This window comes from Stylophora pistillata, chromosome 6 (assembly GCF_964205215.1).
Source record: "Stylophora pistillata chromosome 6, jaStyPist1.2, whole genome shotgun sequence".
NCBI lineage: Eukaryota > Metazoa > Cnidaria > Anthozoa > Scleractinia > Pocilloporidae > Stylophora > Stylophora pistillata.
This window is the reverse complement of record NC_142524.1, coordinates 25,663,839-25,678,331: the sequence shown is the minus strand read 5'-3', so window position 1 is coordinate 25,678,331 and position 14,493 is coordinate 25,663,839. Positions and strand designations below refer to the sequence as shown.

General features: G+C 39.8%; 2 protein-coding genes and 2 pseudogenes across 2 annotated transcripts; 1 reads left to right on the top strand and 3 right to left on the bottom strand.

Annotated features, from left to right (window-relative positions):
• On the top strand, positions 1-4,316 carry LOC148729090 (uncharacterized). Its single transcript, XM_088725080.1, has 6 exons — positions 1-43; positions 633-910; positions 1,212-1,326; positions 2,636-2,669; positions 3,301-3,427; positions 3,724-4,316. The coding sequence occupies exons 1-6, from the start codon at positions 1-3 to the stop codon at positions 4,240-4,242; spliced, it is 1,116 nt and encodes a 371-aa protein (XP_088581206.1). The 3' UTR covers positions 4,243-4,316.
• A 2,142-nt stretch (positions 4,317-6,458) lies between these two features.
• LOC148729089 (putative skeletal organic matrix protein 5) lies at positions 6,459-7,218 on the bottom strand (annotated as a pseudogene).
• A 2,506-nt stretch (positions 7,219-9,724) lies between these two features.
• LOC148729088 (uncharacterized) lies at positions 9,725-10,506 on the bottom strand. Its single transcript, XM_088725079.1, is given in 2 exon segments — positions 9,725-9,829; positions 9,832-10,506. Coding segments are annotated over 2 exon segments (780 nt in total).
• Positions 10,507-11,457: 951 nt separating this feature from the next.
• LOC148729087 (putative skeletal organic matrix protein 5) lies at positions 11,458-13,490 on the bottom strand (annotated as a pseudogene).
• Positions 13,491-14,493: the final 1,003 nt, after the last annotated feature.

Sequence of the window (14,493 nt, the reverse complement as noted above, 5' to 3'; positions counted from 1 at the left end):
ATGGCACCACTGTGGGGAAAGGAATACAAAGAAAATGGAAAGGGTATATTAACCTGCGCTTAGATCATGTATACGAAGATAACGCTATTTTATAAGAAGACTGGCTCGATTGTATCGGCTTGCATACGACATCGAAGAGTCGTAGGATTCAAGACGGTCAATAACTGCTATCTATATAAGGCTTCCAGACCTATTACTGACTTAGTTAAACCAAGGAGGAACATGCTTTCCTTACCTAAAGTTAACAGTACCAAGCATGGTCTTAAGTCATTTAGTTATTTTGCTGCTAAGACTTGGAACGCGATACCAGATGCTATACGCGCAAAGGCTGGCACAAGCACGTTTCTTCACAATATCCGTCGCCTAAAATTTTAACTTTTTAGTTTTTGATCTCTGTTTTACTACACGTGTATACAAATATATATTTAAATTTTGAAATATCCTTTTTGTAAAAACATTTTACTTAATGTACATAATTTCTTGATGTTGGTTGTAATTTTTATTGTATATTTTGTTGTGGGATTCCTGGTGAGTAGCTTGTAGCTAAGTGTGGTGCCACATTAAATTAAGAACTACTACTACTACTACTACTACTACTACTACGCTCATTCTACGTTTTATTTTAATTCCAGACTTCAGTGACGCAGACGAATGCCGCACTTTGGAGTTTGGACCTGAAAAAGCCTTTGATGGCAAACGCCTGGTAAACCACTTGATTCGCGCGGTGGAAATCATGATCGCAGGGTTTTGTAAGAACGTGTGCTACATGGAACCCGACTGTGTCAGTATCAATCTCGATAAAAGAGCAGAGGAACGTGGAAAGTACCTATGCGAACTGAATGATGTCCCTCACGAAGGACACGAACATGAGCTGAAGGAGAACATAGATTATTTTCATCATTCTGCTGATGCAAGTATTCTGTGTTGATCTACCTATTCATTGGTCCAAAAAGTAATGAAAAATATTTCAATAATGCAACTAAGTTTGTTGCAAGCCTTCGAATAATTTTACTTTTCTTCTTTAACCCAACGATCTCTTTGAGTTTTAGTATGATAGGTTGAGATTGAACGCAACGTGGCCGCAAATTGCATTTACGGGCTCAGTCTCAAGAGAATGACAAGGACCAAGATGCAATTGTGATGACTAAGTATAATTATCATCAGTTTGAAGGGAAGTGTACTTGATTACTAATTTATCTGTTTGGCTTTAGAGCGCATGTGTTACAAACCGCTGTAAGAATGAAGGCACTTGTCAAAGTTGTTTTACTGACAAAGGCTATCGCTGTTTGTGTTCTGCTGGATTCAAAGGAGAAGACTGCGGCCAAGGTAAACAGAACTTGGTTTTTAAATAAGTGAGTACGTCCAAAACTATTTAGCAAGCGGGACGAGAAAAGCTGTTAAAGGAGATATACCTGCGGTGATTATCAAAGGAGTTTAGACCTTCTTCTTTACCTGTCAATTCTTCTTCATGAAAAAGAGGAGATCGAACAAGGCTTACTTCGAAATTTATGCTTTAATTACCCATCCACCCTGGTTTCGGGGCATCATTCAGAGCCACCCGCCTGTTCATTACCAGAAAAAAGATTATTTCAAGGTCCATTTGCCAAGAACGAACCGATCTCTTTCTTTATCTGAATTACTTTTTACACTAGGCTGCATTTGGATCATCGCAAAAACTTATTATTCCATTTAACCGAATGTCCAAAGCGAGACCCATAGTAATCATGGCAGCCAATCAGAAAAAAAAAAGAAAAACTCCAGCAGAAATTAATGAGAAGTCAAAGAAAAAACAAGCCAGCAAGCCTGAGGGTGAGAAAACGCGATTCTGCGTAGCTTGCAGTTTTGAGTACGGTTTGAGAGGTCAGAATGAGTGGCAGAGAAGCGAGGCGTTTGGTAAGCTGCCTCTTTTGGCGGCTCTGCCCCTCTTAACCTCTGTAAGGGGCTAACATACGCCAGCTTTGCAGGCCGGGAAATGACGAGTGATTGAGTTGCAGTTGGTTTTGATACGCTTTATCAAGGGTATGGCTCGAGTATTTGAACCAATCACAGGGCAGGACAAAAACCAGCAGACCATCGGTTACCTTTAACGCTCAAATGAAAACCATTCTTTGGAGAATTGTCCCGCCATCAAAAGTTATTATTTTCTTCTCAGACATAGACGAGTGTGCTACAGATACACATAGCTGTAATGCCAATGCTGTGTGCAACAATACTGAAGGATCATACAAGTATTCATGCAAACCTGGATACTTTGGAGATAGAAAAATCTGCACAATGAGTAATAAATCTCTTTTGATGTCTCCATGAGGTTTCTTGTGATGCTCTGTTTCAACGTAAACGCCTTTCATTTCCGTTTTTTTCTCTTTAAATGTAAATTTTCGTTTTTTTCTCTTTAAATGTAACTTTTCGTTTCAATCAGATTTTATAAAATACCACACGTTCTTTTTTCTGTTGTTGTTTAAGGGTCCGTTGTTGTTATCTGAGAGGGTGATTTTGTTTATGTTAATCACCGGCCTTGTATTGATCAGGTTACAAAAGTTTGGAGGAAACTTGATGCTTTTAATGATCACATGAATGCAAAACTACTCACCATGCTACCGAGAAGATTAATATTCATATGTTACTCTTCTTTCAGTCTCAACATGCAAGGAAATTTACGAAAGGAATATGTAAGTAAAATAGCTCAATGACAATATCAGAAATAGCTAAGAACGAGATATGCTATCAGAAGGAATAAGTATAGGTAATCGCATGGGGCCGAGTAAAATTATGGATTAATATCACGCGTGTTTTCGGAAGTTGCTGAAATTGCCCGAGTCGCGCAGCGACGACAGAGGGCAATTTCTGCAACTTCCGAAAATACAAGTGATATTAATCCTTAATTTTACGAGGAACCATGTGATTACTTCTTATAATATAAGGGGCAAAATGTTTTCTTACTGATCTCGCGTAAAACGGGTCGCCAAAACAAACAGAAATGTCTTTATCTTGGCAGCCGTTGCTAAGCGATTTTCAGCCAATCATTTTCAAGTAATTTTGCCCAGGGCAATTACAAAAATTAAGAATAAAATGCCCTCTGCCTTGACCAATCACAATTCTGTAATTTGCCCCTTATATGATGAAAGCAATTATTTTAACAACAATCCAGCTCCTGATCCTTTATGATAGTCATCCGAGCCGACTTCTTTTTGGAAAAGAATTGAAACGTACGTTGTGTCTCTTGAAAAGTTATAAGACCTACTAGATATGCCAAAGTCTCGCTATGTACTACCAGTTCTCACAAAGTATTTTATCCAACAGATTGAACAAGAGTGGTAAGGTTGTCCTGCTCTTGGACTCAAAGCCAATTTCCGTTTTCTGTCACATGGGAGACTTTGGATGCGGAGATGGAGGATGGACACCTGTCATGAAAATTGATGGCAGCAAGGTATAAATTGATTTGCTATCAATAAATTATAAAATTATTTGAAATTCATTCGAGGTACAGGTCAGTGTAAGTAAGCGAAATAGTGTTTGTGAGAAAGTGTATTCAGTTTCCTTTACAGCTACCAAAAGTCGTTCGCTCGATCGTTTACTCATCTTTACAAGACGGGCAAGAAATGGCTACGGTCTTCCTTACAACAAGCAGGAGTCGCTTATGATTAGTTAATGACCGTGAGATTAAAACAGTCTATAATGGACATCATACTAAATAAGAAAAAAATCATTTATTATCAACTTCAGAAAACCTTTCATTACAACTCTGATTGCTGGAGCGACAGAAAAGCTTATAACTCCTTTGGAGGGAACTCTGGGTTTGACTTACAAGAGACCAAGTTACCGACGTACTGGAACACATCCTTCTCCAAGATCTGTCACGGTCTAAAGATCTACCAACAGGCCAACTTCACTGTTATCAACAAGTACGCCAATTCTCTGCACTCACTGATCGCTGATGGAAAATACCACTCCACCTCATTGGGTCGTAACACGTGGAAGGAATTGATTGGTACTGAGGCCTCTTTGCAGCCCCACTGCAACAGGGAAGGTTTCAATGCTGTGGGGGACGACTCACCTCATTCCAAAGCAAGAATCGGTATCATCACTGACGAGCACAAGGATTGCGCCCTTTGTGACTCCCGAATTGGTTTTGGTACGGGAGGTCATCATGATGACTCCAACACGTGTGGAAATGAAGCAACACACAAGTCAGACAACGGAGACAAGCACATCAAAGCCATGGGGTACATCCTGGTGCAGTGACAGTTCACTCCCCAAATTTCAAGTCAAGAAGCCATCATGAATTAGAAAAATGTAAAGCTTAGTAGCTAATAAAACAGTGGGTTCAGCATTATCTTCTCCTCTGGTCAGATTTGTCTCAAACATAACTTTTTGACATCCAGTCTAAGATGCTTCAATCGCACAAAGCCAATTCAAGTATTAAAACTCTATAGAAATTTGCTAAGAAGACATGTTCGATATCCATTAAACGTCGATGTCGCGAGCTGTATGCGCAGGGAAGTTACATGTGTCACCGTTTTAGTATATGCTTAAAAAACTATTCACCTTAAGTGTCGGTGGCTAGTGATGGATAATTAACTCGCCGCTTCGTGGCTCAGTAATATCCACTTTCACTTCGGTGAATAGTTGTTAATAATTACCATGATATAACACCAAGTTCGCGTATATCATTTACAAGGAAATGTGTAGCAATTAGTGGGGAGAGGCTTTGTTTGCTAGAATCGTAAAATCCAAACCCCCCAGCTGAACGTGTAATTGACGATGGAAAAGATATTTGTGACAGGCTCTGTTCCTCATCTTTTTTTTAATGGCCGTTACTTCCTGATTTGATCTCTTCCTTTTTATACTGATATCTTACGGTTTGCTTGAAGTTTTACAGAGCTGAACAGCCTGTGACCTCACCAGCAAAACAATTCTTCGTAGAAACAATAAAGACACCGTCATTAACAGCCTATCTTCAGTTCAGTTGATGGTTCACTTTGATCGTTCAGGAAAGAGTTGACTTAAGAGGGACTGTTGTCGGTGGGGGTGATTGACCACTCGTCATCACCTCACTTAAAATAAGAGTATTTGGTCGGTCGATTGCCTTAGGTATCGGTAGTGTAAACTGATTCAACAATTTTGCCGCAAATGGACCAAATGTGCATGGTGTACCACGAAAAAGCCTGGTCGATAATGAATTCGAATCACATCATTGACCGGGCCTGAGATTGGGCTGGCAGAAAGTTCCACTTACTGCAACAGCTACTTTCAACGATGATATATAGCTGGTTCGCTATCTTACTACAGACTCTTCTCAACAGATTTCAACAACTGCTGGCGCTATATAAACCATTCCCTCGCCACAAATTCACAACAAACGAGCCTAACAAAGCCACTCAACCCTACCGACGGATTTTAACTAAACAGTCAGGAATGACTTACGCGACTCGAGAGCCCACTACATCACGTACAGCAAACTAACCGATTTATGTTGTAAGGGACCAGTTATAGCTGAGGGGGAAGTCCGGTCAATTTTGGTTTTAATATTCGTATGAGCCTCCCCCCCCCCTCTCCCCATTCCCCATTATTAGCAGTCAATTGGCAGTCAGATTTCTATGTTTTTACTTCGTGGTCTCTAAGCAACGACCGATCTGTCCTCTAAAACTTCCTGAACTATATCATCCCCCTAAACTTCCCCGCCCCCGTCGATAGGTAAAAGCGGTTTTAGTACTATCCTTTGTTCTACACGAGATAACAAAAGAACTCTTTTCTCTAAAATCTGAAAATGAAATCTCACTGACCCATTTAGTCTTATTTTCGAATTAAAATGGGATTGTCTGAAGTCGTGGTGAAGAGGTCTGTTAAAACTACGGGAAATATTTCGGAAGGAAATCTGTTCGGTTGAAGAACTAATAAAAATCTTGTTAATATGTTCATTCGTATTTCGCGTAGAGACAGACGCCTCAAAGAAATGATTCAGAAAAATGGGCTGGTCTAATGAGAGCGAGAAAATGGGCAATACTTTTGAAGGTACTGTTTTTTGTGTTCCTTTGATTATCGTATCAGGGCCGATTATTGTCCATTCAAATAATTCATTTCCCGGTCTCCTGGTTACCTTGCAGAACAGGCGAGGCTTTTCGGGTTTTTCACCCAAGCAGACAAATGCGTAAGGCGAGCGCAAACGGCAAATCGCGAGAAAAAAAAAAAAAAAAAAGACACTATTCTCGTGTACCCTTCTTAGTGCGTGATCAGATCAAAACTTGAATTAGCTTCGTTCTCAAAGCTTGAATTAGCTTTGCACAATTGATACGTCTTAGACCGGTTTTTAAAAAGTAATAGTTAAGACAAATCTGACCAGAGAAGAAAATAATTATGAAACCCTTGTTTTATTAACTGGTAAGCCTGAAGATACTACTTTTTTTAAAATTCATGATGGCTTCTTGGCTTGAAACTTGGAACGTTAGCGGCGTTCCCTGTCACTGTAACAGGATGTAGCCCATGACTTTGATGTGCTTGTGTCCATTGTCTGGCGAGTATGTCGCTTCATTGTCACACGTGTTGGAGTCGTCATGAAGACCTCGTGTACCAAAACCAATCCTGGAGTCACAAGAGTAGCATTGATTCTCCTGGTTAGAAATGATGCCGTTCTTGCTTTGGACTAACGAAGGCTTCTTCTCACAGCATTGAACCCTTCCTTGTTGCAGTAGTGCTGCAAGGAGGCCTGTGAACCAATTAACCACTTCCACCTGTCACGACCCAGTGAGGTAGCGCGCTATTTTCCAGCAGCAATCAGTGAGTAGAGTGAGTTGGCGTGCCTGTTGATGACAATGAACCTGAGCTGATGCCCAATCTTCATACCGAGGCAGATTTTGGAGGAGGGTGTGTTCCAGTAGGTCGGTAGCTTGGTTTCTTGTGAGTCAAACCCAGTCCTGCCTCCAGCAAGGTTATAGGAATTTCTGTTGCTCCAATAATGGGAGTTGTAATGGAAGGTTCTCTGAGAAACGAAGAACTAATATTTAATTTTTTTCGTTTTTGTGTGTTTTTTTAATTTCATTTTTTCTCTCTTTATTTTTTTAATCAATAAAAATATCCAGAGTTTTTTAAAGGAGACAGGGAGTTTACCTTTGCACCGTTAATCTTCATGGCCATTGTCCATCCTCCATCACCACATCCAAAGTTTCCCATGTGACAGTAAACAGGAATCTTTTGTGAACCAAACATCAGCAGATACACTTGGCTTCGTCTCGACCTTATGGAAAAGGAGAGCATTAAAACGGATTGAGTCAGCTTGTATGCAAGACAAGAGTCCTTATACCTACCATAATGGACAGCACACATCAAGCGAGTGATTTGGAATATTGAAATGAAAACTTCTTACTGTTTTCCTTACTTTCCTTTCCTTGCAAGAAGAGAAGGGACGGGCTGTGAGAAAGAAAATACTGCAGTTTTAACATCTGAGCGTGAAATCATGAAATGCCGCTCCCCAATACATCATCGTAAAAAAAGTACCTGGAGGTTTTGGAGGCAGAGCGTCCTTCACAAGCGATACAAGATTTTTCACTTCGGTTTGAAGCGTCTTAACGTCTTTGCTGATCTCACCGCAGTGATTGGCGGTACAGGATTGGTGTCAAGTTTTATTTTCGGAGTTTCAATCAAGGTCTTATATTTTATTGAAATGCTGACCAAAGCTTAATAAATAGTGTTTGATGTTGAAAATGCACATTGTGAAGGAGAGGTTGAGCTCTTTTTAAAATTTTTCAGTAGATTGAGATCTCAAGGACTCCTAAAGTCAGAATATCAAGTACCTCTTGCAACTGTGAGATGGGAGCAGGGATGTTCAACCATGCAATTGGGCTAGTGTACCTCCTTGAGCACTACCGAAAATTGGGCCTGAGAAGTGTACCTCCTGCGATGTCCAAGACAAGTTTTCCACAGACATGGCATGTGCCACAAAAAACAGCTGGAATAAATCCTCGAGAGGTGCAGGAGGTGCCGGTGCAGCAGGTGAAACCACCAGCCAAAGATAGAACAGAAAAGAAAAAAAATCGGAGGGTAGATGGAGTACGGTCTACTCTTTATAACCCCATACCAGATAAATTTGGAGACCTCCAAATTATAAATTCCATGAAATACATATTTGAACAATTTGAGGATATGCAACTTAACTCTATTCTGCCAGACACTGACAATTTAGAGTTTTTCAACAACAAACGTGGCAAAGTGGCTGGTGGCTCTGTGTTATCCTACCAACAACAACAAAGATTGACAAATAACCCCAAAATTCATATGAATATTGATGGCCAGAGAAACCACCAGCATTCTATCTTCCAGAGATTGTTAGCCAAAATGCATCTGTGCCTTCCCCAGAACAATTGCATTTCATGGAAGGACTTTGTGTTCAGACTGCAGCCATGAGGCATGGAATAAGTACAGAGGAAGAGGCAGCAGCTGCATATGCTGATAGTGTGGAGTGTAATGTTTTCCCTGCCGGAATTGTCGTCAACCCCTCCTGCCCTCATCTGGCTTCCTCTTCAGATCTAAGAGTGTACGATCCATCAGAAGTCAATCCCTAGGGGCTGCTGGAAAACAAGTGCCCTCTTAAGGGATCCATCTATGAGCTTAAATATCTGAGATGTGTAAATGGAATCTTCAGACTAAAAAAAACACTCAGCTATTACTACCAGATCACGGGACAATTGCTGCTAACTGGTTGTCAATGGGCAGATTTTTATGTTTATTGTAAAAATGACTTTCATTGTGAAAGATTGAGGTTTGAAGCAGAATTTTTTTCAGAAATTAAAATGAAATTGGATCAGTATTATTTTGAATACCTTCTCCCTAAATTATCACAGGTGGTGCAAAGTTGGAAAAAATGAGTAAAACTAAGCCAACCCTACAATTTTTGGAAATCCTAGAAATGGGATGTACATGTATGCTGACTGGGCTTCTGCCAGCAATAGGTACTAGACTAGTGTTAATGTTAAGGAAGGAAATTAACATTTTCTATCCAATTTCATCTCCCTGAAGAGGAGGAATGGAAATTGTCTGGAATCACACAAATTAAAATACTTTCTTTGTTCAATTTAAAATAAATCAGTTTCGGTTTATTAAGCACATCTGGTAAAGAACTTGGTTAACTTAGTTGAGGCGTCACAAATCTTATGATTGTAGCAAGGTTTGGTAAACAAAACCAGTGGGAAATCGAAGTTTCGATATAGTGACCCTCTAAAATTTGTCAGAAGGCAGCATATAGTCCAAATTTGGTTTACTGAACCAGCCAATGAGACAGGTAAAACTCCTACAAAAATTTGGTACTCTTTTATTCGTCTGATTGCCCTCTCAACATGGATACGGAGGCGGGCAATCTGCTGGGTATGTCACTTCTTTAGCAGTGAATTGTACGGACTTTGTTCTTGACAAGAATGGTGGGATTGTCAACTTAGCTTTTTTAGTTTCCAAAAAATCCTGTATTAGGAAGCCCTTGTCTGCCATTACCTGGTCTCCTTTTTCAACAAGCGACAGAAATCCACTGCGCCTTCTTATTTCTTTGTCGGATATACTTCCTTGATATAGGGAACTTACAAATGTTACTGCACCATGTGGAGCTGTACCAACTAAGCCTTTAAATGTTGTGAATGACTTGTAGGTAGAATAAGTTTCTGAGTTTAAGACCTTGGAGCTAGGCCTTTTGACTTTAATTTCAGTGCAGTCAAGGACTATCCTTATTTTAGGGTATGTCGTTTTAAAGCATTGAGGCATACTGCCTTCGATCTGAGCACTTGTGGGCCAAATTGGCACTTGGCCAAGCATTGTGTACAGAAAATGTTCCCAAGTTATAATAACTCTACCGACAGTACTTTTGCTAATATTGAATCTCACTCCTAGGTCTGTCTCGAGCAAACCTAATCTCATTCTGATCAAAAATAAAAACAGTTGGTCGTAGAGTGACAATGCAAAATTACCACTGCTGCGCCTTCGCTGGTAGTTTTCCTTACCTCTGCCTCGTTGAGTCTGGGACAATTTTATCATGGTTTTTGCATACGGCTCAACCCATTTGTAAAAGCTATCAAATCGTTCTTTCGATGTAAAGCCTGTGTAAAATGTCAGCAATTCAGGACCCTTTGAACTTTTTTCCCCTCCAAACTTGGACTCTTGAAGATCTTTGACTTTTTGCTCTAGATCTTTGATTCTGGCTTTAAATATTTCAATTTGTTCCTCAGGGCTCAGTTCGTCAGGCTGACTGTTTTCGTTTTCCGCTCGGTCCACAGATGTCACTTGCATTGGCTCAGCACTTGCGTTGGTTTCCAGTCCTGCTGACGCAGTCTCCTCTTCTTCCATCTCAACATCTTGCTGGATTGAATCGACAAAGAGTTGACGTCGCTGCTCCTGTGCTTGCTGTTCGACAATAATTTTTGACTCTTGCAATTTGTTCGGTCGGCGCTCCTTACCCTCCTTGGTCCCTGCAAACTGCGATGGCACAGCTCCACGTTTTAGGCGTGTAAGCCCAGTTATAGTCCTATACATATCGTCTGGCTTGAAGTGAGCCGAGCACACAAGAGTATAACCTTTTTTGATCTGGGAAATTAGTTTAAGACCGCAAATTACAACGCGAATAAACGAGGGCCGGAGAATCTCATTTAATACATTGTACAAAATCAGAGTTATTAAAACCAAACAAAACATTGCCATGTGCGTTTGACTGCTTGAGCTAAAAGTAAAATGAAAAATAAAAAAGTAAAGGACGAGTAAATTCCTTAAGGGACGCTAGTGTTCTGGATAAGAAAAAAGTAGGCATTTTTCAGAACGTGTAGAGTCTGTGTTTTCAATCGAAAGCAAAAATTCGGTCGCGAGTAGCACGTGCGTCTGACAACTCGCCGGTCACGGCTCGATTCTTACCCAAAATCTAGCCCTTCATCTCGCTTTATAGCGACAATCCATTTAGATCTCAATAAAGAATTTGAAGGAAAGTTAAGAAAATATAAATTCTTGCCACTCTGATTTCACTTGTCGTGCGTACAGAGGTTAAAAGAGCAATGATCGTGCGCCATGCTTACTTGTCATATATCCCTACTGTAACACTAGTGTAACACACCCCCAAAGTTAATGTCCGTTCAGCCTCGATTTGTTGCGGCATGGAATCCAAGATGACGCTGCATGAGAAGGGTGTATGGGGCGAAACCTTCATAACCACTAAAAATGTCATTCCTGTCTCGGTGCTTTTAAAGTTTCATATTCTCTGATGTTTATTGTTGTATTGTAATTTTATTATTACCGTTCAATTTCTTTGTTTCTTCGAATATTACTTGCGACTGCACTAATACAACTAATTTACTATTACTCAACTGAAGATTAAACTATTTGATTGTGGAAATTTTGCTGAATCCATAGTTTAATCAGCTGGTAAGCCTCAACACTACAATGTCCTTATTCATGATGTTTTTAACTTAAGAGTTTGGAATTTAGCTGTGTCCCTCGTCACTCTACCAGGATGTACCCCATGGCTTTGATGTGCTTGTCTCCATTATCAGACTTGTGCTGTGCCTCGTTTCCACAAGTATTGGAGTCATCATGTAGTCCTCCAGTACCAAAACCAATCCTGGAGTCACAGGAGGAGCAGTCATTCTGCTGGTTAGCAATGATAACGATTCTTGCTACGGATTGATCAAGATTTTCTCCAACCGCGTTGAATCCTTCCATGCTGCAGTGGGGCTGCAAGGAGGCCTGTGATTCACTTTTCACGACCAAGTAAGGTGGTGCAGTATTTTCCATTAGCGATGAGTGAATGGAGAGGGTCGGCATGCTTGTTGATGACAATGAATCTGAGCTGATTGCCAATCTTCATACCGAGACAGATGTTGGAAAAGGATGTGTCCCAGTAGGTTGGTAACTTTGTCTCTTGAAAGTCAAAGCCAGTTTTGCCTCCTGGAAGGTTTTAAAAACTTGTCCCTCCTAAATTGGGAATCGTAATGGAAGGTACTCTGAAATTTATAACAGATAATTAATTTTTTCTTAGTTTTTAATTAATGAAATAACAGTAATAGCCTGTTTCAGGCTCCTATTCAGTGAAGATAAGCGAGCGAAGCTTGACCTTTTTCAGGAAAACAGCTGCCATTTTGCCCATCCCCTTTCTCGCATCTTTGCATTGACCTGTATCCACAATACATTTCTTTCTCGATAAATTCATACCATATTACCATTGATCTTCATGACTGGCGTCCATCCCCCATCTCCGCATCCAAAGTCTCCCTAGTGACAGAAAACAGAAATTGGTTTTGAGTCTAGGAGCAGGGTGACCTCGCCACTCTTTTTGGATCTATTGAATAAAGTATCTCTTTCTTAGAAGAGATACAGCTGAAATTTGATGAAGGCCATGGCTTCTACATATTCAGTAAATGATACAAAGTACTTTTAATTCCTCTCAAACGAGATTCAAGTGTGGAAGATTATTCTATTATGAAGATTATTATTCTCAGTATCCTCATTTTCAGAGCTTTCCTTGTCCTTCTTCATTTTCGAATTATTAGTTCTATTATTTTCACGTTTTCCCTCTATAGTTCTCTTCGGCTTTGTTTTTCTCTTTAAAATAATTAATTATTGACTTACACATTGCGGTCGAAAATTTCCTTACATGTCAAAGCTGGAAAAAAAAGGTATATCAACAGCAAAAAGCCTTTAGGAGGAAAAAAGAACGGGGTGATGTAAAAACATTTTTTTTTAAGGGGAACGTTTATATGTAGAAGAGAAATATATAACATTCAAATCCAAGTTAAAAAGTGTGACTGGTCGACGATTAGAGGGAAGAATAGTCCCTTAGTACGAACGTTATCGACTTCATTCATCTGTGATAGCTTTGAAATTATTCATGGAGCGATTCCAATTGAGGGTCAGAAGTAACCCACAGTTGTATTGGTTTCACTTAAGTAAGCTTTGTGAATGTTCCAGATACTCACCATGCAAAGCAGATCAAAGCTATTGCGACTTGGTTCCTCGTGTTTTCGCGGTATCGGTGGGTGTCTAATGCGCACGATGAAATTGCAAGCAACGGAGCCGAGAATTTAAGATGCGTCCAAACCACTCACAGCTTCGCCGTTCGTTTTCACACCACTTGAAGTTTCACATGCACACCAGAAGGCCGCTATTTACGCAGGGTAGCGTTTATAAAACCCTACGAGCGTCTTTTTAATTTTTTTTTCTCAATAGTTCCTAACAAGGCTTTTATCGAATTTTTCCATATTTTTTCTTTTTCTTTTTTTGTTATTGTTTTGTTTTGTTTTTGTTGGTTTGTTTGTTTATTTTTACCAGTTTACAGAAAAGAACGTCTCATAACTGATGTATAAACAGAAGCATTTCAAGAAACTAACAAATACCGCATGAAAATTATTACCCGAACGGCAGATATTTCCATCTCCGTAGTGTCCTGGTTTGCATGTACAGTTGTACGATCCCTTGGTATTGTTGTACACAGCATCAGCACTGCAGTTTTGTGTTCCTGAAGCACACTCGTTCATATCTGAAAGAGCTCTTCGTTAACAAGAATCTCATCACTGCAGTTAGCTTTAGAAATTAATGCAGATTTAAAAGCAGAGTATGAACAACGAATGGAGACCCACGTTGGCTATTGAAATATGAAAATACTCTCCTTTTATTAAAACGTCATCATTGCAGATGTGAAAATAAAGTGTATGAAACAAATTGAACCCAAAGAGGAATCCGACAGGTAATCTTGCAAATTTTTCAGCAGCTCTCTTACCAATAGGGCCATCAAGCCAGTTATGGGGATTGACTATTGTACAATTTGATGTATTTAGTTGATGAGATTTATACATTCGTCACCAGACCCTATTTAATTGATTAAGATTAGACTCTGAAACTAAGCTGCGTTTTAATTACCTTTGCAAGTCCTTTCATCTCCAGTAAATCCTGGTTTGCATTTGCAGCGATACGATTCCTTGGTATTGTTGCACAGAGCATTAATACTACAGTTGGATTTTCTAATGGCACACTCATTTATATCTGTAAACTCAAAGCAACCGATTTAGTAAGGAGAACTTCCTAGGCACATTACTACATTATAGGGTTGAATATGTTTTTTCTTTAGTTTCTTCAGCACTTTAGTTGGCAGTTCCGTCGGCAAACTAGTTGATATCTGTAAAATTAAAGGCAACTGACTTAGCAAGGAAAACCCCTAAGCACGTGACTAATTTGATCATTTATAGGGTTGATTGACATGTTTTTTTCTTTAAGTTTTATTATAACATAACGAAAGTAAAGCGCGCGCTCTAATTGGTAAATTTAGCGTCCCCCATTTGCCCATGGGTGTACGCTGCAGACGTGAGCAAATGCAAAGACTATTTTTCCGCGCGCGCTTGTTTTTTCTGGTCACGTAAGATTTGTTAGATAAAAGGGAACTCTTTAGCTACAATGTATCAATGTTATGTTATGTTATAAAACAAATGGTAAACACCACACCGTACACGATTGAGTTATGGATGCACTTGGGAGGTTGCTAAG